Raw genomic sequence first — 22,799 nt, forward strand, 5'->3', positions numbered from 1 at the left:
CTTGCCTTAATGGTTGCACAAACTCAATATGAAAATACATGTGCATTTGCTTAGAAAAGAATGCAAAAATAATTTTTTTTTAAAGCAAATTACTTTCCTCCCCCCAACTTAAACATTGCATTGTCCTCAATGTAATAGATACAAGAAAAATATAATAAAAGACAGTAGAGAAAATAATATTGGAGAGAAGAGGAATACCTTGAGCTGTTGATATCCAGAAAATAAAACCTACAAAACTAGAGAAATAATCCTTACTAATATACATATACCTTTGCCTTCATGCTCAGTCATAAGAAGGCTCCCCCAAGAAAAAGGAGTCCTCTTCATCTGTAAAATTCTCAAGAAAAGGTTTAAGTCTGTGTCCATTTACCTTAAAAATTCTACCATCCCGTGGATTCTCAATCTCAACCGCCCCATGTGAAAAAATAGTTTTTATAATGTAAGGACCTGTCCATCTCGATCGCAACTTACCAGGAAACAGATGTAAGCGGGATTCATATAAAAGAACTTTTTGCAAAGGTTCAAAAGATTTTTTTAAAATTGATTTATCATGTATGATCTTCATTCGTTCTTTGCAAATTTTAGCATTGTCATAAGCATCTCTGCGAATCTCATTAAGCTCGTTCAATTGTAATTTTCTAGCTAGACCGGCATCTTGTAAATCAAAATTCAATTTTCTAATTGCCCAATACGATTTATGTTCTATTTCTACAGGCAGATGACACGCTTTTCCACAAACTAGCCGGTAGGGAGACATGCCAAGAATGGTTTTGTATGCAGTATGATAGGCCCATAATGCATCTGATAGTTTCAAGGACCAATCTTTTCGTGATGGGTTCACCATTTTCTCTAAAATACGCTTGATCTCCCTATTGGCTAATTCTACCTGGCCACTAGTTTGCGGATGATATGGGGTAGCAACTCTATGGGTGACACCATAGTTTTTCAATAAGGTCTCGAAAGGCTTATTACAAAAGTGTTTTCCACCGTCACTAATTATGACCTTAGGCATCCCAAATCGTGAAAAATTATTTTCTTTTAAAAACTTCAGGACAGGTTTGTGATCATTGGTCTTACAAGCAACAGCTTCTACCCATTTGGACACATATTCGACACCGACTAAAATGTACTCATATCCAAAAGATGATGGGATGGGCCCATAAAATCGATGCCCCAACAATCGAAAATTTCGATAATAGTAATGGGTTGAAGAGGCATCATTTGCCTACGAGTTAGACTTCCAATACGTTGACATGGATCACATGTCCTGCAGAACTCGTAGGCATCTTTGAACATAGTGGGCCAATAGAAACCACATTGCAAAACTTTTGCAGCAGTTTTCTTAGAGGCAAAGTGTCCACCGCAAGCATCAGTGTGGCAGAAAGAAAGTACGCTTTGTATATCATGATCCGGTATGCATCGTCTAAAGATTTGATCATTGCAATATTTAAACAAATAGGGTTCGTCATAGTAATAATTCTTTACTTCGCGCGAGAAAATTTTTCTATCTGTCGACCCCCAATGCTCCGGCATCCGGCTTGTAACAAGAAAATTTACAATATCTGCATACCATGGTATACTAGAAAGTGCAAACAACTGCTCTTCAGAGAATGAGTCCTTGATGGAAAACTGTGGCACTGAATCATGAAAAACTAATCGTGATAAATGGTCAGCAACCACATTCTCTACTCCTTTTTTATCTTTGATAGTGATGTCAAATTCTTGGAGTAGAAGTATCCATTGTATTAAGCGTGGTTTGGCCTCTTTCTTATCCAACAAATATTTTAGTGCCGCATGGTCCGTGAAGATAACAATAGGAGCACTAAGGATATAAGAGCGAAATTTATCTAAGGCAAATACTACTGCAAGCAATTCCTTCTCGGTGGTAGTGTAATTCATTTGAGCATCGTTTAAGGTTTTGCTTGCATAGTAAATGACATATGGCTTATTATCCTTGCGTTGTCCTAGGACAGCTCCTATTGCATAGTCGCTAGCGTCGCACATAATCTCAAAAGGTAATGACCAATCGGATGGTCGCACGATGGGTGCAGTGCTAAGCATAGACTTCAACTTTTCGAATGCTTCCTGACAGGTTTCAGTCCAATTGAACGGTGTATCAAGGGATAGGAGATTACATAATGGTCGAGATATGACACTAAAGTCCTTGATGAACCTCCTATAAAATCTGGCGTGACCCAAAAATGATCTAACATCTCTAACCGTCTTGGGTGCAGGTAGCTTAGCAATTAAATCAGTCTTAGCTCTATCTACTTCCATGCCCTTCGATGAAATAATATGTCCTAAGACAATTTCCTTTGGCACCATGAAGTGGCATTTCTCCCAATTCAGTATCAAATTCTTTTCCATACATCGAGCTAAGACAGCTTGTAAATGTGACAGGCAATCATCAAATGTGTCGCCAAAAATGGAGAAGTCGTCCATGAACACTTCCAAAAATTTCTCGTTCATGTTTTCAAAGATGCTGAGCATGCATCTTTGGAATGTTGCAGGTGCATTACACAACCCGAATGGCATTCGTCGGAAAGCAAATGTGCCAAAAGGACAAGTGAAGGTAGTCTTCTCTTGATCTTCCGGTGAAATTTCAATTTGATAATATCCCGAATAGCCATTGAGAAAACAATAGAAATCATGCCCTGCAACCCTCTCCAATACTTGGTCTAGGAAGGGTAGAGGAAAGTGATCCTTTCATGTGACCAAATTCAGCTTTCGGTAGTCAACACACATGCGCCAACTCGTCGGGATACGAGTTGGAACTAGTTCACCTTGTTCATTTTCTACTACCGTCAAACCCGATTTCTTAGGAACGACTTGAGTAGGGCTTACCCACTTGCTGTCGGAAATTGGGTAAAAAATATCCACGTCAAGCAACTTGAGGACTTCTGCCTTAACCACATCTCTCATTGTAGGATTTAACCTTCGTTGTATTTGCCTTGTGGTTTTGGCATTGTCCTCCATATATATCCGGTGCGTGCAAATTAAGGGGCTAATTCCCTTCAAATCAGCAATGGACCACCCTAAGGCTCTTTTATGATTCTTTAAAACATCAATTAATTTTCTTTCTTGGGTATGATCAAGTCCAGACGAGATGATTACAGGAAAAGTATCTTCGGATCCAAGAAAAGCATACTTAAGTTCCTTTGGTAAGGGTTTCAATTCGAGCTTGGGTGCTTGCTCATGGGATGGTACTATTTTCACCTCTCGAGGCGACAATCTCTCAAATTCTCCTTCTTTTGGTCTCCACCCATTGACCATCTTGATATCCAGATTATCCACAATAGGTGTGACTGACAAATCATCATCATTGGTTCCATTAGGACACCAATCAATTAAGCTATCATTGAATGGGTCGTTAATTGCTTTAGCTAACAAATAATCTTCTGTGATGGTTTCAACCCAATCAACCTCCTTACTCTCTTCGGGATCATTGGGTTGTTTGCACACATTAAAAATGTTCAATTCTAAGGTCATGTTACCAAAAGAAAGCTTCATGATGCCATTCCTATAATTAATCAATGCATTAGAAGTTGCAAGGAATGGACGTCCTAAAATGACCGGAATCTGAGACTGTGAGTTCGAAGCCGGATGTGTGTCCAATACAATAAAATCGACAGGAAAGTAGAACTTGTCTACTTGGACTAATACATCCTCGATAATCTCCCTTGGAATTTTAACTGACCTGTCAGCTAATTGCAAAGTGACGGAGGTTGGCTTCAACTCACCTAAACCAAGTTGCTCATATACAGAATATGGCAACAAATTCACACTCGCCCCTAAATCTAACAATGCTCGCTCTATCCTAAAGTTGCCTATGATGCATGAGATGGTTGGGCAACCTGGATCTTTATATTTAGGGAGAATGTTGTGCTGCAAAATAGCACTCACATTTTCAGTTAAAAATGCCTTCTTCTTAACATTTAATCGGCGCTTAACAGTACACAAGTCCTTCAAAAATTTGGCATATGAGGGTACTTGTTTGATTGCATCAAGAAGAGGTATGTTGATCTTTACTTGTTTAAAAAGCTCAAAAATTTTAGAATTAGGTTCGAGCTTTTGCAACGGCTTAAACCGTTGTGGAAAAGGTGGAGGAAAAGGACATTCAACTTTCTCGGTAGAAGTTGGGACCTCAACTTCTTCTTTGTTCCTTTCATCGACTTTGGGAGCATCAGAATTAGAAGTGACTCGCAGTCTCAATGGGACGGTTTGATCAATGACTTTCCCATTACGCAAAGTCATGATGCTCTTTGCATGCTCTGTATGCGAACTAGAAGGAGCCGTATTATTACTACCGTGCACTTGTGGGTTAGGTTGGGGTTGAGCTGGAAGCTTACCCTTCTCTTGGGTACTTAGGACGGTAGTCAACATTGACAATTGGTTCCTTATGTCTTCAAAATTTCGAGTATTTTGAGCATTGATATTAGCTTGACCTTGTAGAAAAGTTTGTATGGATTGCAAGGTATCCTCGATATTTGGCTTTTGAGAAGGTGATGGTGCATAAGTAGGATGTGCAGGTTGAGGAGCCACTACAAGAAAATACATATTCAGCGACTAAGATTTGAGTCGCCGAATAACCATATTTGGTTGCCGAAACCTTTTCGCGACTAGAATACTCTTCGTCGCCGAACCCTAGTCACTGAAAGGTTTTGGCGACCAATATTGTGTGGTCACCTAAGGTACACCAACAACGACCAACGTTTGGTTGCCAAAGCAACTTTTCAGCGACCAAATTTGTTGTCGCTAATTCCCACGCCGACCAAATAGTTGGTCGTGGAATGTTTGTCTTCCGCTACCAAAAATATGGTCACTGAATGTCTATCTTCCCCCACCAATAGTTTGGTCGTAGAATGTATTGGAATGCATTGGCAACAAACATTTTTTGGTGGCAGAAAGTATTAACCTGTATTTAATTAATAATTCAAATTATAAGCTTAATATTTATTTTTGGGCTCGTTCCAAATCCTGTACAACCAACACAGCCTATCCATTATCCATATTGCACAATACATTTGCTCATCCAAATAGAAGTATACACAATGTTGGAGAATCCATAATCATTCATTATAAATATCATCATCTATAAGTCTAAAGTCAAGCAAACCTATTAACCATTCATCAAAATATTTCATCCATACCATATGTTAAGGTGATAATCATCACCAAACACATCAAAATGTAAATTAAAAATCCCAAAATATCTGATCTTGCAATTCATCCAAACAACCATCATGTAGATAAAAATATGAATAAACAAAAAACTGATTTCTGCTTGTAGACAACTCCACCATGATCATCTGAACAAAAGCTATCCATGTACCAAAAACTAGATTCACATGCTCATAACTCCACCATGTATCTGAGAAAGTAAAAAAGAATACACAATCAATAACCACATGTGAAAAATAATAAACTAAAATTCAAGTATAAGTTCACAATGATATTTCACTTAATTTGGTCCAAATCTCTAAATAACCTACGTAATATAAATGAGAATACATACCAACGAGTATTTGTGCCACCAGTTGATGACATGGCCCCATCATGATGGATAGACGACTTATGCGTTTGAGTCTTTTCCTTTAAGAACTCTGTCACCAAACTTGTAAGATGTGCAATTTGCTTCTGTTCTTCCTCTCGCTCTTTCTTTTCCTCCTCACGCTCTCTCCTCTCCTGTTCCAATTGCCTCCGCAGCTCCTCACGCTCCATCTTCATCTCCTCCATCTCAGCTTTAAGTTTCTGTAACTCCCCAACATGGTCTTGTGACACACGACTAGGTGTGGAAGAAGATGAAGAGGGCTTCGGCCCATCCCCAAATCCAAGAATGTATCTCTTCCTTTTTCCAAGTGCCTGCCTAGACATCTCCTCTGATGTTAATTGCACACCGGATTAGGAAGATTCTTCTCGCAAGCTCAACATCTTTGACTGTCAATGCAAAGGTAACAACAGAATTAAATGTATATATAATCTTGCAAAAGCATAAAGTGATTTAAATTATTATTGAGATTTTAGATACCTACATGTTTCACGGCGCAAATAGGATCAATCCACTCTTTGTTCTTCTTGGTATGAGTTTTCTTATAGAATTCTGGAAATTCAAGGTTTTCAGAACCATTAAACTCCGGCTGCAAAGTGTAATTTAGATTAGCATATAGCCACTATATAATAAAAAAACTAGAATAACTGTCAGATCTACTTGCATAAATGATTCCAAAAATATACATGCAGCAAACTAGAATAAAAAATCTACTTGCAGCAAATTATCTATTTTACAATAGCCAAGACTATCCCATAGACTGTTTCACAGGCAATTCACTAAAAATATAGCCAGTACATACTCAAAAATATATTACCTGTATAGTCATTGTTGCAACAAATGACCGAGATCCTGAACAATGATTGTATTCAAGCTTTTTCCTATTCTTTTTGCCAGCTTTTGATCTCACCTTCAAAAAAAATACAAATTAAAAATCTAAAAAAAACATTATGATCAAATATTTTACTTATAAACTCTGAAGCACTAAATATGTAAGTTACCTTGTGTTCTTTGCTTTTCCACACATCGTCAATTAAGTGGCGCCAATCCTCTTGAGTCACATGTTCGTATGGATGACTATAAGGATCCACATGTAAGACGTTCTTAACATGCTTGTAATGCAATTTCATATTGTGCCTTCAATTGCATATTCTCCATGTTGCACCCAAGTCTTGTAAGAAGGCGAGATTCCTTTTAACATTAAATGAATCTTGACAACTTGAATGCTTTGTTTTTTGTCATTCATGCACTCGACACAAGGACACCAAATATCATTTGCTGAGCCTAAATTTGCCACCGCAAATTCAATAAAGGACTTCACCCCTTCTCTATACTCTTTACTCTTCATTCTATTTTTTATTGTCATCCAACTCTTGTCCATTTTGACTGACCTACAAAGTACTTCATCAAGTTAGATTGATTAGTTTATAGATTTATTTTTGTATCCTGCAAAAAAAAGTTGCAGCAGAAAACCAGAGACGGCCCAATACATTTGGAGGCCTAAGACAAATTCAGTGAATGAGACATTTCCTTTTTTTTATTATTATAATAATACTAAATTTTAATAAGTACAAAATAGTTAAAAAATGATATGAAAATAGATAGTTGTCAAGTATACTATTTCAACAAAGATGCATGAATCTAACAAAGATAAAAAAGCCTCTTCAGTTTAATATAATTCTTGAATAGGAGCATGAAAATATATTTAGTTTAAAAGAAATCCCATCTCCCATCTCCCATCTCCCATCTCCCCTTCGATACCACAGCACGGCAACCATTCAACCCAAATAGAAATGGGAAGAAAAAATTAAAAAAATCTCCACCCTCTCCAATCCCCCTATCTTTCTTCCCGATGGCCCAGCTGGATCGGAGTAACGTGAGGGAAGGAAAACCAAGACCAAAACATCCTCTCTCTCCACCCAAAACAAAACCACCGTCCCCAAATCCCTCCTCGCTCTCTCTCCCTGCCGGCCTAGGAAAAGGACCTAGCCCCAAATCTCCTCCCCGGTGGCGGCGGCGGCGGCGAAGGAGGAGAAGCCCTCCGCGGTGGATGCGGCGGCGGCGAAGGAGGAGAAGCCCTCGTCGGTTTCTTCTTCTCTCGCCTCGCCTCCAAATTCCCCGGTGGCGGCGGCGGCGGCGAAGGAGGAGAACCCCCGAGGACCCCCGGCCACCGCTCCCTCTCCCTCTCCCTCTCCCTCCCGGCCTCTGCAAAATAAAAGGGTTTCTTCTTCTCCCGGCTCGCCTCCACTGGTTCCCGACGACCCCCGACGACCCCCGGCCACCTCTCCCTCTCCCTCTCCCTCCCGGCCTCTGTTTCTCTCCCAGCTTATCAATCCTCTCCCGGCTGGCCTCCTAATTTCCCGACGACCTCCGGGCACCTCTCCCTCTCCCTCTCCCTCTCCCTCTCCCTCCCGGCCTCTGCTAAATTAAAATCGAGAAGAGAACGTACCTTGGGACGCCGACGCCGAAGGGATGACCGAACGGGCGAACCGGCGAACAGGCGATGCCGACGTGCAGACGTGCGGGTGAAGGCAGGGTGAAGGCGGGGTGAAGGCGGGATGAAGGCGACGTGCGGGTGAAAAGGAGAAGAATAGGGAATTAGGTTTTTTTTTATTTGGTTTCCCTGCATTCATACCGCGACTAAATTGGTTTAGTCGCTACATATGAACCTTTAGGAACCAAAATTTAGTCGCTAAAACTTTTACCTCCAGCCCACGCGAAATACTGGACTCGCGCCAACTTGGTTTTGATTTTCTACGATCAAATATGCATTTAATTGATGTAAAACAATCATTCAGTAACTAAAAAGGATGCGTGCAAATTTATTTCGGAGCGGATTTTCGATCCTGCCCGTAGGATGTCCAAGAATTCTATATATTTTTAAGCGAATTTTCGTTCCTGCCACGTCCTCATGTCGCGTATCCTGTCGATCCATATATTTATTTGATAAGGAGTCAAGCATCGAGCTCGAGCTTTTAAAATTATATTATAATAATAAAAAAAAAAAGAATTTAAGTATGAAGAAAAGTTGTGGGATTGAGATTTAGCCGAAGAGACAAGAATATGCATGCCTAAGTGAATTAAGATGTCAAATGGCACCGTTTGAAAATAAGTAGTTTTTTCTTTTTTTGAACTTAGAAATTAGCATTTTACAGGGGCTAGCACAACATCGTTAGTTTTACCTCCAGCCCGCGCGAAATATTAGACTCGTGCCAACTTAGTATTGCTTTTCCGCGACTAAATATGCATTTCGTCGGTGTAGGATATTTATTCCGTCACTAACAAGGATGTTGGTCGCCGATAGCCTTCTTTTCCGTGACCAAACGTTAGTCGCCCAAAGTTTTACCGCCACCTGCCAACTTGGTTTTGCTTTTCCGCGACCAAATATGCAGTTCGTCGGTGTAGGATAATTATTCCGTAACTAACAAGGATGGTGGTCGCAGATAGCCTTATTATCCGCGACGAAACGTTAGTCGCCAAACGTTTACCTCCACCCCGCCAATTTGGTTTTGCTTTTCCGCGACCAAATATCCATTTCGTCGGTGTAGGATAACCATTCAGTAACTAATAAGGATGTTGGTCGCAAATAGCCTTATTTGCCGCGACCACGATTCATGTAGTCGCCGAAAGTGGTCGCTGAAAGTGTATTTTCTTGTAGTGAGCTGAATGGTGTGACTGTTGAGGATGATCGTTTCTCCACCTAAAGTTTGGATGATTCTTCCAACCAGGGTTATAGGTATTCGAGTATGGATCGTTATAAGGCTTTTGGTAGGAGTTCATAGCATTTGCTTGATCGTGCAAGACTTCCTTGAATGCCGGTATGGTGGGGCAATCTGTAGTGGTATGACCCGACATATCGCAGATACCACAACACTCGTTTCTAAGCTCTATAGTCTTGACAGGCTCAACCTTCCTAAGCTCAATTTCTTCTACCTTCCTAGTGAGGGCTGCCATTTTAGCATGAAGATCATCCTCAGTTCTGAGGTTGTAAAGGCCTCCCTGTACAAAGCTAGTAGGCTTAGGCAAAGACTTGTTGTTTCTATCCCCGTTATCCCAAAGTTGGGCAGTCTCAGCAAGGGAATGCAAATACTCCCATGCCTCATCAGGTTGTTTTTCTAAAAATCTACCATTGCACATGGTCTCTACAAATTGTTTCAACTATGGAGATAAACCTTCATAAAAGAAGCTAATAGTTCTCTAAGTTTCGAACCCGTGATGAGGGCATGAGAGAAGAAGGTCTTTAAATCTTTCCCAATATTCATAAAATGTTTCATTATCTTTTTGTTGGAAATTGCTAATATATCTTTTTAAAAAGTTGGTCCTTTGTGTGGGAAAGAACATTTTTAAAAATTCTCTCTGCATATCTTGCCAAGTTCTTATTGATCTAGGTCGCAAGGAGTTTAGCCATGTTTTGGCCTTATCCTTTAGAGAGAAAGGGAACAATGTCAACTTGAGGACATCCTCGGTGACGTTTGGCACTCTAAATGTAATGCTCAATTCTTCAAAATCCTTTAAATGAAGATACGAACTTTCGGACTCTAACCCATAAAACTTGGGCAGCAATTGGATTACCCCTGGTTTGATGTCAAAATGTCCTACATTATCAGGAAAAATTATGCATGAAGACTGACTAGTCCTAGCCAGTTGTAGGTATTGTCTTAGAGTCATAACATGGGGTTCTCGTTCTCGATTGTGGTGACTCCCCGCATCTTCATTTAAATCAGCCATCTCACAAGGTGTGAGATATTGAGAAGAAATTTCAGGGGTCTGTCCTAAGGGATGATCTAAAGTTGTACGACTTAATCGACCAGTGTCGTCCCTATTCCACTTTAGCATGCAAAATATTTCTCTCTCTTTTTTTTTTCTTTTTTTTTAATTATAAGTACCAACTAAAGATAACCTAAAACGACACCCTAAAACAAAAATCTATTCACAATCAAACATGCAACAAAACATTACACCTCAATTTCTAATATTTTTCTTAAATTTCTAGACAGCTCCTAACTGGTTTGAAGAGGGCACCTAAGCCTCCAATCCGGTCTAATGAACTGAGTTGACCAGGTAAGCTCCCAGGTAAGTGGAGGGGTCACGATGCGTTCGCAAAGGTCCCACTTAAAACCCACTTGCCTCGAATAGATGAACTGTCTCCCTTATAGGGACAAAGCTTGCCTAGACATCAACTAAGCCACAGAGCGAAATTGGTGCAACTTTCGGTGGTCTTCGTCCTATTGAGCTCGAATGTCCTTATGGGCCAACGTCTAGTTGATTTTAGTTAAGCTTAGGATATTTATGTATTGGGGTGATTTTTGGGCTAAGGACGAGTGATGAAATCCCGATCTTATCTTTTTTAATGGGTTCTGCCCTTAAAATATTTTATACTGATGCCTTATACTATATGCAACAATCAAGAGATTTTTTTTTAATGTTTTATGACATGACATTAAATTATATTGAATAGGTGATCAAGCAAATTATTTATTTATTTATTTTTTAAATTTTATGAGTTGAAGTCTGAAATTTGAAATTTGAAATTTGAAATTTAAAATTTTTAAAAATTTAGGTTTTCCCTCTTTTTCTAATTTTGATTGATCACACTTGATCTTTTCTTAAAGTTATTTTTTTTTCAATTTTCAATTATCAACAAGGGTTAATAAGATATGATAACAATAAATTTCTTATTCTAAAAAAAAATTAAATGCAGAAAATTCAAAGCAGAAAGCAGCAAGGTTTCGTATTAATCTAATGGTCTTAAAAGTCTCAGAATGTCAATCAGACCGTTCCGATTATTGAAAAATATATCTTGCACTAGCTGACCAAATTTGAGTCCAATCAGACGGCTAATATCTATGATATCAGAGTTTGATGCAAACTATGTAGTGAATTGAAAATAGTAGTAAGGATGTAATTTAATTTATTTTTTTTTCAAAATAAAAATACTAACTACTAAGGTAAAAATTAATCTAAAATTATACTAATAACTCAGCCGTTCCCCGGCAACGGCACCAAAAACTTGGTGCTAAAATAAAATTGTTCTCCCAAGTGCAGGAGATTCGCATAAGTAGTATAACTCGGTAGTCCGAGGTCGATTCCTCAGGGAACGATCTATAGATTATTAGCGTAATCTCAGATTAATTAATTCAGTTAATTTGTTGATTAAGATGATGTTTTGCAAATAGAAAACAAATTAGTACACAGAGAATTAAAGTATGGATAGATTAAGATGGAGTAGGGATCTGGAATCCCCCTTGATAATTTTGCATTCAAGAAATAAATTCTTCGATTCTTGATTAAAGATATAAATGTAGGATAGATCAAAGCATGAGATATATTTTAGGGACATATGAACTCTATTTCTAAGCATTTATCGTGCCTATTACATCAACGATAAATCAAATACTAAAGCGGTCCACATGTCGATCAACATAAACCATTAAAGAACTATCTACAAAATAATTATGCAAGAATCCATAATATATTGGAAATATAAATCTATAAGAATTAAAGGTTTAGAATTTACTTCAAAGATAGCAATACATCAAGGGTTCCTCCATCACCCAGGATTAGCCAGCCATCAACATCAAAGACTCTCCCCTGTTACTCCTCTCTCTATTTTTTTTCTTCTTTTTCTTTTCGGAAACAGGGCATCCCCTGTTTCCCTCTCTCTTCTTCTTTCTTGTTTTTCACTGCAGCAGCCGATTCCTCTATTCTTCCTCTTCCCCCCCCCAAATCGGAGCCCCTTTCTCCTCCTCTTATAGATCCCACCAGAGATCAGCCAGCGATGGATCTGATTTTGCGTGGAGAGGAGGAAGAACGCCTGCGTGATGGTTGGGGCGGAATGCACGGGATCGGCTGGATCGATGGCGCTGGCCGCAGGATTTGGGGAGTCGCTTGGGTGCGCGGAAGAAAAGTCATAGACTCTGTTCTGCAGTTGGGAGGATGCATCCTTTTTAGATGAATTTATATAAAATAATGTTAAAAATTATAATAAGTGCTAAGGATAAAATATTAATCATGCAAATGTTAACATCTATTATTTATCATTATTTTGCTAGCATTAGGCTAAGTTAATTGGTACTTAGATTGCACTTTTGTGCTCTCATCAACAGCCCAGTAAGTAATGAACACTCTAGCTAGATAAATCAAGCAATAATATATGGAAAATAAATAAATATGCAGTTCCAAAGTATAAGTCAAATATTTCTTAAATTCATAAGATTCTTTTCGCGGTTTCAAGATTCTTTCACATATTCAATTTATCATGTCGATCCTGGACTATGACCACATGTTCCCTATGGTAGGGTCATCAACACCGACTAATCTTCTTACGGTGAGTCCTTCAGGACAGTCAATTGCCAACGTATCTGCCCCCATTGGTAGGATCCTCAACATAGCCAGGTCGATAGTTCAATTAGTTCTTTATTTCATATTTCAGTTATAAAAACATACAGTGTCAAAACCAAATATCGTTCATATCTTAACTTCTTTCAATTTATCATATTCAACTCAACAGCCAGGGACTATGACCACATATTTCCTGTGGCAGGGTCATATCACCGACTATTCTTCTTGCTGTACCAATGTATTAGCCCCCATTGGCAGGGTCCTCAACATAGCTCGACTTCAAGTCTGAGTCTATTTCAAGTCATTATCTTTTCTTACATTATGTTCAGTGTTTCAAGCCGAAAAATACAATGTCAGAGCAATTAAATATAATTCAAACCAGAAGCAAATACGTTCAATCAGAGTCATACAATATTCTAAAAATATACATATAATTCATGCATCAAATTCGTAATCACAAATAATTCGATTCGTAAAACAGATATTTAGTTTGCCGATAAATCTAGTAAAGAGGTTACATCACTTACCTTGCGAACGCGATCTACGACAAATCCAATTAATTCCGCAAATTCCTCGCAGAACCTAATATTCAAAAATCATATCTTCTTTTAAAATTCATCACAACATATATATATACCAAGACTTAAATTTTAATATCCTCCCATGGCTGGCCCTGCAGGAGTGCCAAACCCCGAGTTTGGGTTCATACCCGAATACCACCCCCTCTCTTTATTATTATATTTATTATATATATATATATTTCTTTTCTTCTTTTCTTTTTCTTCTTTTCTTTCTTCTTTTCTCTCTTCTTTTTCCTTCTTTTCTTTTTCTTCTTTCTTCTTTTCTCTCCCGACTCCCTTCTTCTCCTTCGGTGAAACAGGGGACCCCATGACCCCCTGTCGGCGCCCCCTCTTCTCTCCTCTCGGTTGAACCCAAGGCGGCCGCGTTGGCCGGCCTTGGCAACGGCAGGAGGTGGCGGAGCAAGCCCGGCCACCCCCGGCGACTGGCGGCGGCGAACACGCCGACGGCTAGAGCAAGCCGTTTTGGACCCAAATCCGGCGATCGGCCGGCTCAAAAACCCATACACCAAGGCTAAACATCAAAAGAGGAGGAGAAGAAGGCGAGGGACTCTTACCTCAGCCCCGATGAAGACCGGTGGTTCTCCCCCTCTCCGACGGCAATGAAGAAGAAGAAGACCCCCGTACGAACCCAATAACCCTCTCTCTCTCCCTCTCACTTTCGGCGGCAACGCGAAGAAGTCCCTCCCCCTTTGCGGCGGCTCTCCTTCGGTGGGTTCAAAGGAGAAGGAGAAGGAGAAGGAAGCCCTAAAACAGGGCTCTTCCTTCTTCTTCGGGATGGAAAGAATCCATCCCGTTGCTGCTTCACGTGCGTTGCACGTGAGGCCAAGTATTGGGACTAGGCCGGTCAAGTGGACCGGGCCCAGTTCCAGGGTCTCACAATTTTAATGCAACTTTTGCTTAGGATAATTTGTCAATCGAATTGATCAAATTATCTTTGAATGATTCTTAATCATCAATCAGCCATTTGATCAACCTAAAAACTTCTATGCGTGTGACCTCATAGGTTCGAACCTAAGCCGGTAGTATAAGAACGTCTTCCTATACTAATCGATGTGACCATCTTGCAATGGTACCTGACGTCTGGATTGTCCGAATATATGTAAAGCAAATATTCTGGAATCCTGGACTATGGTTACTGTATATTTGAATCCCTTTGACTCCTAATGCCAGGTGGACTTAGAGCTCACTGTCAATCCTATAATTATGTGATTAACTTTAGATATCCCGTGACTCCTCACTAGGATTATCCTGGCCAAGGTTTTGCTAAATTAATCACAAGACATTATCTCCTGTTTCTAGGAGAGGTCAATTTCATCTCGACTCACAACTGACTATGCAAGTACTTGACTGCACCCAATGACCTTCCATCACTGAATTAGAAATTCAGGTAGTCCGGTACCAAAGTACAGTGAGTTGCTTGCTAGTCACAGGTTGCGATCTCAGATCAGAGGGCCAAAGTTATACCCATATCCACTCGGAACATCTCTTGGCAGTAGAGCATTCCGGAATTGGTCACATTCAGTGAAATGTACTCCTACACTTCACCTGTGTGGCATACCAGTATCTCCACACTTCTTGGTTAGGAGGACAACCAATGTATATGTCACACAACGACCTAATCTCGATAATGCTGCCGTCCTAGTTACAACATATCATTTGGTCGCGAACAAGTTTAAGGACTCAAAAATAAATCCTCCTTTATCATAACATAATTTCTAAGGACTTCATCATATAAGGGTTCATTTGAAGATGAAATGATGAATAATGCCAAATAATACTTTATTAATTTGTCAATTCATTTACAAAATTCAATCATCAATATGCAGACGATTTACATTTAGGATACAATTCCCAACAAGGAAAGCTGCCGCACCTTCATCGCTCCTTTTCCTCTCTTGGTGATTAGCCATGGTGTATGTGGGTTTTGAGCTAGCCGATCGCTGGATTTTGACCCAAAATGGGATGTTCTACTTTGGCTGTGTGCTTTAGCCGCCGGCGTGTTCGCCGCCGCCAGCCGCCGGGGGTGGACGGGCTTGCTCCGCCGCCGCCAGCCACCGTCGGGGCCGGCCACCATGGTCACCCCAGAGTCTAACTCAGAGGGAAGAAGAAGGGGGCGGCGGGGGGGGGGGGTCACGGACCCCTATTTCGCCAAAGGAGAAGAGGGGAGTCGGGAGAAGAAGGAAAAAAAAGAGAGGAGAGGAAGCTTTGGGAGAAGAAGGGAAAAGAAAAAGAAAAGAAGAAGAAAAAGAAAAAGAAAAGAAGAAGGAAAAAGAAAAAATAAATAAATAAATAAATAAATAAAGAGAGGAGATGGTTTATGGGTATAAATCCGAACTCAGGGTGCTAGGCACTTCTGTGGGGTCGGCCTGTTGGGAATTATGTTATAAATCCAATCAATTGTTGATTGTAAATGTATTTGAATCAATTATAAATAACATGGTATTTATTCATCACCAGAACATCTTCACAAACTCCGATGTGATGAAGTATTTAGGACTGCTATGTGTAATGAAATATGATTTTGTCACACAGGTCCTTAAATATTCATGATCGTATGATATACTTGAAAGTGAATCCTAGGTTCTTCGGTGTTAAGCATGCTGTTTTTTTTTTTTTCATTTTTTTTAAAACCATGGCTGAACCTGATCGGGTTGCCTACGTACCCCTTCATAAGGAGGATCAAGCTATACGTAGTTCTTTTTAAGTTTTAAAATGCAGCGGAAAAATCGAATCAAATAATTTAATTCATGCATGCTTACAAGATCAAATCTAGAAATCAGCACCTTAAGAACACATAGGATTATGCCGGAATCGTTTAAACAATTATGCTAAAACTTTCATGCATGATTAACTATCAGATCTGAAATTTAAGAACTCTATTCCGATTAATCTCCGAATATCCATCGAATGGATTCTGGAGATAACTCCGTGAGGAGCCCCAAAGGAGGGTAAAACCTCGGGGAATCAGACCTAGACCCTGACTCCAAAATAAAATATTGATGTGGGATTAATACCTTTTATGATGGAAGAAACTTATGGATCTGATCCTTGACTTCGCAGCCACGCACACGAATGGCCTCTATGAGAAGTACACGCGAAGCCCTAGGTAGATCGTCTTCCGCGGGAGTGCTAGCTCGCGCAGGAACGCGGCAATGGCTGAAGCTTTCTCCTTTTAAACACTCAACCTTTAATTGTTCTTCAAGGAGATGGAGGATGGACATGAGGAAGAAGGATAAGAAGGGATGGAGGCCCTCAGGGAATTTTTTTCAGAATTTTTTGAAACTTCTAAATATGATATATATTGAACCCAAGGCATGGGGGTCTTTTATAGCCCAAAGATCCCCCCACGTATCACACCTAATTTAGCCAACTAATTTGGCTGATAAAATTTCCAAAAAATTCTGGTGGTTTGGAAGCTAAGAGGAGATAAACATATCGAAATTTCGTGAATTTTGGATCCCTAAAAGATAGGAATTCATGCGTCCAAAATTCAGCCGCAGACCACCCTATTTCATGCACCATGCAATCCCTACAAATTAGAAAATTCACCTAAATCTTTCTAGAAAGATTTAAGGTGTAATTTTTATAGGAATTATAGCCCCACACCTCCTCTCTTATCACGCCAATTTTTGGCCAAAAATAAAGAGGATAGGCATAGAAAATATTGGGAATAAATTAAGGTGTCATTCTTCTCCAGGAAGATAAGGATGAGTTCCTAAAATTTAGGAATTCTTCTCCTTATCCAATTCTGATTATTTGGACTCATAATGCTCATCAAATAAGGTCTTCTAATTGATTTGAATGAAGCCCAATCCAATTGGGTCAAGTCCCATCAATTGGGTCAAGCTCAATCTACTTGGGTTGAACCCAATCCAATTAGGTCAAACCCTGATGCAGCCCAAATTGAATCCTATTCAATTTGGCTCAACCTAAGTCCAATTTACTCAATCAAATTGAGTTCATTAGCAACCTAATTGCTAATTAGTCCTCCAATAATTTAATAATTATTTTAATGCAACTTTTGCTTTGGATAATTTGTCAATCGAATTGACCAAATTACCCCTGAATGATTCTTAATCATCAATCAGCCATTTGATCAACCTAGAAACTTCTATGCGTGTGACCTCATAGGTTCGAACCTAAGCCGGTAGTATAGGAACGTCTTCCTATACTAATCGATGTTACGATCTAGCAATGGTACCCGACGTCCGGATAGGCCGAATATATACGAAGCAAATATTCTGGAACCCTAGACTATGGTTACTGTATAATTCAATCCCTTTGACTCCTAATGCCAGGATGACTTAGAGCTCACTGTCAACCCTATAATTAGTACATCCATTATGTGATTAACTTTAGATATCCCGTGACTCCTCATTGGGATTACCCTGGCCAAGATTTTGCTAAATTAATCACAAGACATTATCTCCTATTTGCAGGAGGGGTCAATTCCATCTCGACTCACAACTGACTACGCAAGTACTTGACTGCACCCAGTGACCTTCCGTCACTGAATTAGAAATTTAGGTAATCCGGTACCAAAGTACAGTGAGTTGCTTGCTAGTCATAGGTTGCGATCTCAGGTCAGAGGGCCAAACTTATATCCATATCTACTCAGAATATCTCTTGACAGTAGAGCGTTCCGGAATTGGTCACGTTCAGTGAAATGTACTCCTACACTTCACCTGTATGGCATACCAGTGTCTCCACACTCCTTGGTTAAGAGGACAACCAACGTATATGTCACACAACGACCTAATCTCGATAATGTTGTCGTCCTAGTAACAACATATTATTTGGTCGCGAACAAGTTTAAGGACTCAAAGATAAATCCTCCTTTATCATAACATATGTCCTAAGGACTTCATCATATAAGAGTTCATTTGAAGATGAAATGATGAATAATGCCAAATAATACTTTATTAATTTGTCAATTTATTTACAAAATTCAATCATCAATATGCTGACGATTGACATTTAGGATACAATTCCCAACAACTCCCACTTAGCCTAAAGCCAATCAGCACAGTATCTAATACCCATCTTCGACTTGTATTCGTTGAACTCTTTGATGCCGAGGACTTTGGTAAATGGGTCAGCCATATTTTCTTTTGTTTCAATTTTCTGTAGAATCCGCCACTATGTGCTGCTTGGAACTCTTCCAGCAGATAGCACCACCCTTAAGAGTGAAGATATATCCCGACACGCTCTTGCTATCATCTTGATCTGACTGAAAATTTGAATCGGTATATCCCTCAAGTTTTAAGTCAGAATCACCGTAGACAAGCCACTAATTTATAGTATTTCTCAAATACTTAAGGATAGTTTTTACAACCTTCTAGTGGTTGCTACCTGAATCAGACTGGTATCTGCTCACTACTCCTAGTGAGTATGCCACGTCTGGTCTAGTATATATCATGGCATACATTATAGATCCCACTGTCGAAGCATATGGAATTCTATCCATACTCTCTTTTTCTTGAGGGGTTATCGGACAATCCCTTTTAGAGAGATTAATTCCATGGCCCTTCGGAAGATAGCCTTTCTTAGAATTAATCATACTGAACCTCTTCAGTATAGTATCAATGTATGTGGATTGGGATAATCCAAGCAATCTTCTAGATCTATCTCTATAGATCTTCATCCCTAGGATGTAAGATGCTTCTTCCAAATTCTTCATGGAAAATTAAGATGATAGCCAAACCTTTATTCCTTGTAATGCAGGATTGTCATTTCCGATTAAAAGAATGTCATCCACATACAAAGCAAGAAATATGATAACTGAACCATTTGCCCATTTATAAATGCAAGGTTTCTCTTCATTCTTAATGAAGCCATATATTTTGATTACCTTAACAAAACATATATTCCAACTCCGTGAAGCTTGCTTTAATCCATAAATAGATTTTTGAAGCTTGCACACTTTAGACTCATCTGCAGATGTAAAACCTTCAGGTTGTATCATATACACTTTCTCTTCTAAATCTCCATTTAGAAATGCGGTCTTTACATCCATTTGCCAGATTTCATAGTCTAAATGTGCTGCTATCGCAAGCACAATCCGAATGGACTTGAGCATTGCCACAGGAGAAAACGTCTCGTCATAGTCAATACCATAACGTTGATGATAACCCTTGGCAACCATACGGGCTTTATAGGTCTCTACTTTTCCGTCTGCGCCCCGTTTACTTTTGAATATCCATTTACACCCTATGGATTTAATTCCTTCGGGTGGGTCAACTAATGTCCAAACATCATTGACCTTCATGGATTTCATTTCGGATTGCATGGCTCCAAGCCATTTATCAGAGTCATACCTCTGCATTGCATCCATATATGTGATCGGATCCTCATCGTTTTCATCAAGTTCGATAGGATCCCTGTCCCGGACCAAGAAACCGTAGTATCTGTCCGGATGACGTGATACTCTACCCGATCGCCTTAATGGTGCATCTAATATGGGTTCTGGATCTGATCTAATCAAATCTGACTCAATTGGTTTAGTGGATGGTGTCGGGTCTTCTACATGTTGAACTTTCCTAAGCTCAACATTAGAGCTTTTAGTTCCTTCACTAAGGAATTCTTTCTCTAAGAAAACAGCTCTATTGCTTACGAACAATTTTTGTTCTTCAGCAAAGTAGAAGTAATATCCTTTAGTTTCTTTAGGATAATCAACAAAGAAACATCTGTCAGACTTGGGTTCAAGTTTGTCTGTTTTCAAACGTTTGACATATGCCGGACACCCCCAAACCCTAAGGTGAGAGAGCATTGGCTTACGTCCAGTCCATATCTCATGTGGTGTTTTATTTACAGACTTACTTGGAATCTTATTTAGAATGTAGCAGGCTGACTCAAGTGCATATCCCCAAAAGGATATGGGCAGACTCGCAAACCCCATCATGGATCGAACCATGTCTAACAGAGTTCGATTTCTTCTTTCTGATACACCGTTATACTGTGGTGTACCAGGAGGAGTCCATTGGGAGAGAATCCCATTTTCTCCTAGATATGTCAAAAACTCAATGGTGAGGTATTCACCTCCTCGATCTGATCGAAGAGTTTTAATACTCTTTCCAGTTTGTTTTTCTACTTCATTACGATATAATTTGAACATTTCAAATGATTCAGATTTATGTCTCATTAAATAGACATAACCATACCTAGAAAGGTCGTCTGTAAACGTAATGAAATATGAATACCCACTTCTAGCATTTGTGCTCATTGGCCCCCATATATCAGAATGTACAAGGGTCAATAAGTCACTGGCTCGTTCATCTTTTTCGGTAAAAGGTGATTTGGTCATTTTACCAAGAAGGCATGATTCACAGGTTGTCAATGATTCATAATCATTAACATCGAGGATTCTCTCTTTACTAAACCTGTTCATCCTGTTCTTGTTAATATGACCTAGCCTATGATGCCAAAGGTAGACATCCGTGACATTATCTATTCTAGGACGCTTACTTGACGTGTACATTACATTAACAGGTTGTGATAACAAGTAGATGCCATTGCTCAATTGTCCATTCATTACAGTAACACCATTCATAATGATATCACAAGAACATTTCTTTATTGAAATTTCATAACCGTTCATGGCCAAAAGGCCTACGGAAATTACATTCAATAAGAATGTAGGACAATAGTGACAATCACTCAAGACAACTACATAAGAATTGAAAACAAGTTTGAGATTTCCTAAAGCTAGAACTGGAACAGATCTTCCATCTCCAACATTCAGGAATCTCTCGCTGTTTTCAAATCTCTCATTGACCTGAAGTCCTTGCAACGAATTGCATATATTAAACGGACTTCCAGTATCTAATACCCAGGTCGAATTATCACATATAAAGAAATTACAAGGTGTTATCATATAAATACCTTGATCAGCAACTGATTGCCCTTTTCTCTTGCTTGGCCTGTTCGGGTCAAGTGAGGTAAGGTACTGAGGACAATTCCTCTTCCAATGCCCCTGCTTCTTACAATAGAAGCATTCTGCCATATTGTGGTCAGCCTTAATCTTTTTGGTCTGACTTGGCTTAGCATGTTGCACCTTTTTCTTTTGATTCTTATTTTTCTTCTTTCCTTTAAAGGTACCACGACCTCTGGACGAACCTCCCACTAAATTCACCGACCCTTTTAGGAGTTGGTGATCCTTCTCAAAAGTTTGTAGTAAACCCAACAATTGGTGATAATTTACTACCAGTTTCGTCATACGAAAGTTGGTGAGAAATGGGCAATACGAACCAGGAAGAGAATTTAGTATAGCATCCTTCCCCAATTGATCATGTAGGAGAGATCCAAAAATGCCTAGGCGCTCGATTAACTCAATCATGTACAATACATGATCGGTCACCGAAGCTCCATCCTTCATACGTGCGCTGAAAATAGCACAACTAGTCTTGTGCCTTTCAACATCATCAGGAATACCGAAAGATTCATTCAACACTTGAATGATGTCTTCCGGCTGTGCATTCTCAAAATGCCTACTAAACTCATCATTCATTGTAGCGAGCATAATGCAACGGACAGTGATATGATCACTGAGCCACTTCTGATAAGTGTCTCTGACTGTACCCCGTGCATTAGCAGCGGGCTGCTCAGGTGCCGGATCTGTTATCATATAAAGGATCCATTCATGCTCTAGCACAATTTTCAGTTTCCTATACCAATTATTGAAGTTGGGACCTGTCAACTTGTCATTATCCAATAATGAGCGAAGTGACAAATTAGTGGCCATTTCTGTATAAACGAAAATTTGGCTATTAGTATATGAATTGACTAAACACATTAGACTTGGACTTTAGTCTAAAGGTACTCCCACTATTTTATACAAATTGGTAGCCTCTACCTCCAATTCAAAAAATTACTCCTAATTCTTTAGTGGGCACTAGAACCCAATAGATCGCATATAAGCCCGAGTGTGGCTCGGCTAACCCATATGCACCTATTGGTAGGTTCTAAACCAGTTGCTTCACCAAGCAACTTTTAGTGATAATTTTGCCCTAAATTCTTCGGCAGGCGTGTGGCGCCTCCACCGAATACCCTAGTCAGGTCCAACCATTAAATGATAGGGTTAAGTCTAATCAACTAATAGACGACCAAGCCCGAGTGTGGCTCGGCTCACCTGACCGTCTATTGAAGGTACACTTAACTCATCATATATTGAATGACAATTCCAATGCTTGATAAGTACCAGGCGTGTCGCGCCTCCAATAATTATCAAAATATTGGACCCATTATCACCCAACTTAATGGGAGGCTATGACCTAGTTATCCCCATAACCATTTTATTTTAAGGACCTTATAATTTTAGAGGATTTCATAAT

At 39.5% G+C, this 22,799-nt stretch overlaps 1 protein-coding gene and 1 non-coding gene across 5 annotated transcripts; one reads left to right on the top strand and one right to left on the bottom strand.

Annotated features, from left to right (window-relative positions):
- Positions 1-5,170: 5,170 nt before the first annotated feature.
- LOC149753658 (uncharacterized) lies at positions 5,171-8,153 on the bottom strand. 4 transcript variants are annotated; one of them, XM_089930086.1, is made up of 6 exons: positions 7,998-8,153; positions 6,550-6,939; positions 6,366-6,458; positions 6,029-6,137; positions 5,516-5,937; positions 5,171-5,371 (listed from the first exon to the last, which is right to left on the bottom strand). In XM_089930086.1, exons 2-5 carry the CDS (start codon positions 6,676-6,678, stop codon positions 5,867-5,869), a joined length of 402 nt encoding a protein of 133 aa, XP_089786212.1. In that variant the 5' UTR covers positions 6,679-6,939; positions 7,998-8,153; the 3' UTR covers positions 5,171-5,371; positions 5,516-5,866. The 4 variants fall into 4 exon arrangements, 3 of the variants coding, with proteins under 3 accessions (XP_089786212.1, XP_089786211.1, XP_089786213.1); XM_089930085.1 differs by having other exon boundaries at positions 6,550-6,994; XR_016400210.1 differs by lacking the exon at positions 7,998-8,153 and having other exon boundaries at positions 6,033-6,100; positions 6,550-7,087.
- Positions 8,154-9,755: 1,602 nt separating this feature from the next.
- LOC149753659 (small nucleolar RNA R71) lies at positions 9,756-9,865 on the top strand. The gene has a single exon (XR_016409320.1). It is a non-coding gene; the product is annotated as a small nucleolar RNA R71 (small nucleolar RNA).
- Positions 9,866-22,799: the final 12,934 nt, after the last annotated feature.

Source organism: Phoenix dactylifera, chromosome 4 (genome assembly GCF_051530095.1).
Source record: "Phoenix dactylifera cultivar Ajwa chromosome 4, Ajwa_hap1_PhDact_Kaust_v1.1, whole genome shotgun sequence".
Taxonomy (NCBI): domain Eukaryota; kingdom Viridiplantae; phylum Streptophyta; class Magnoliopsida; order Arecales; family Arecaceae; genus Phoenix; species Phoenix dactylifera.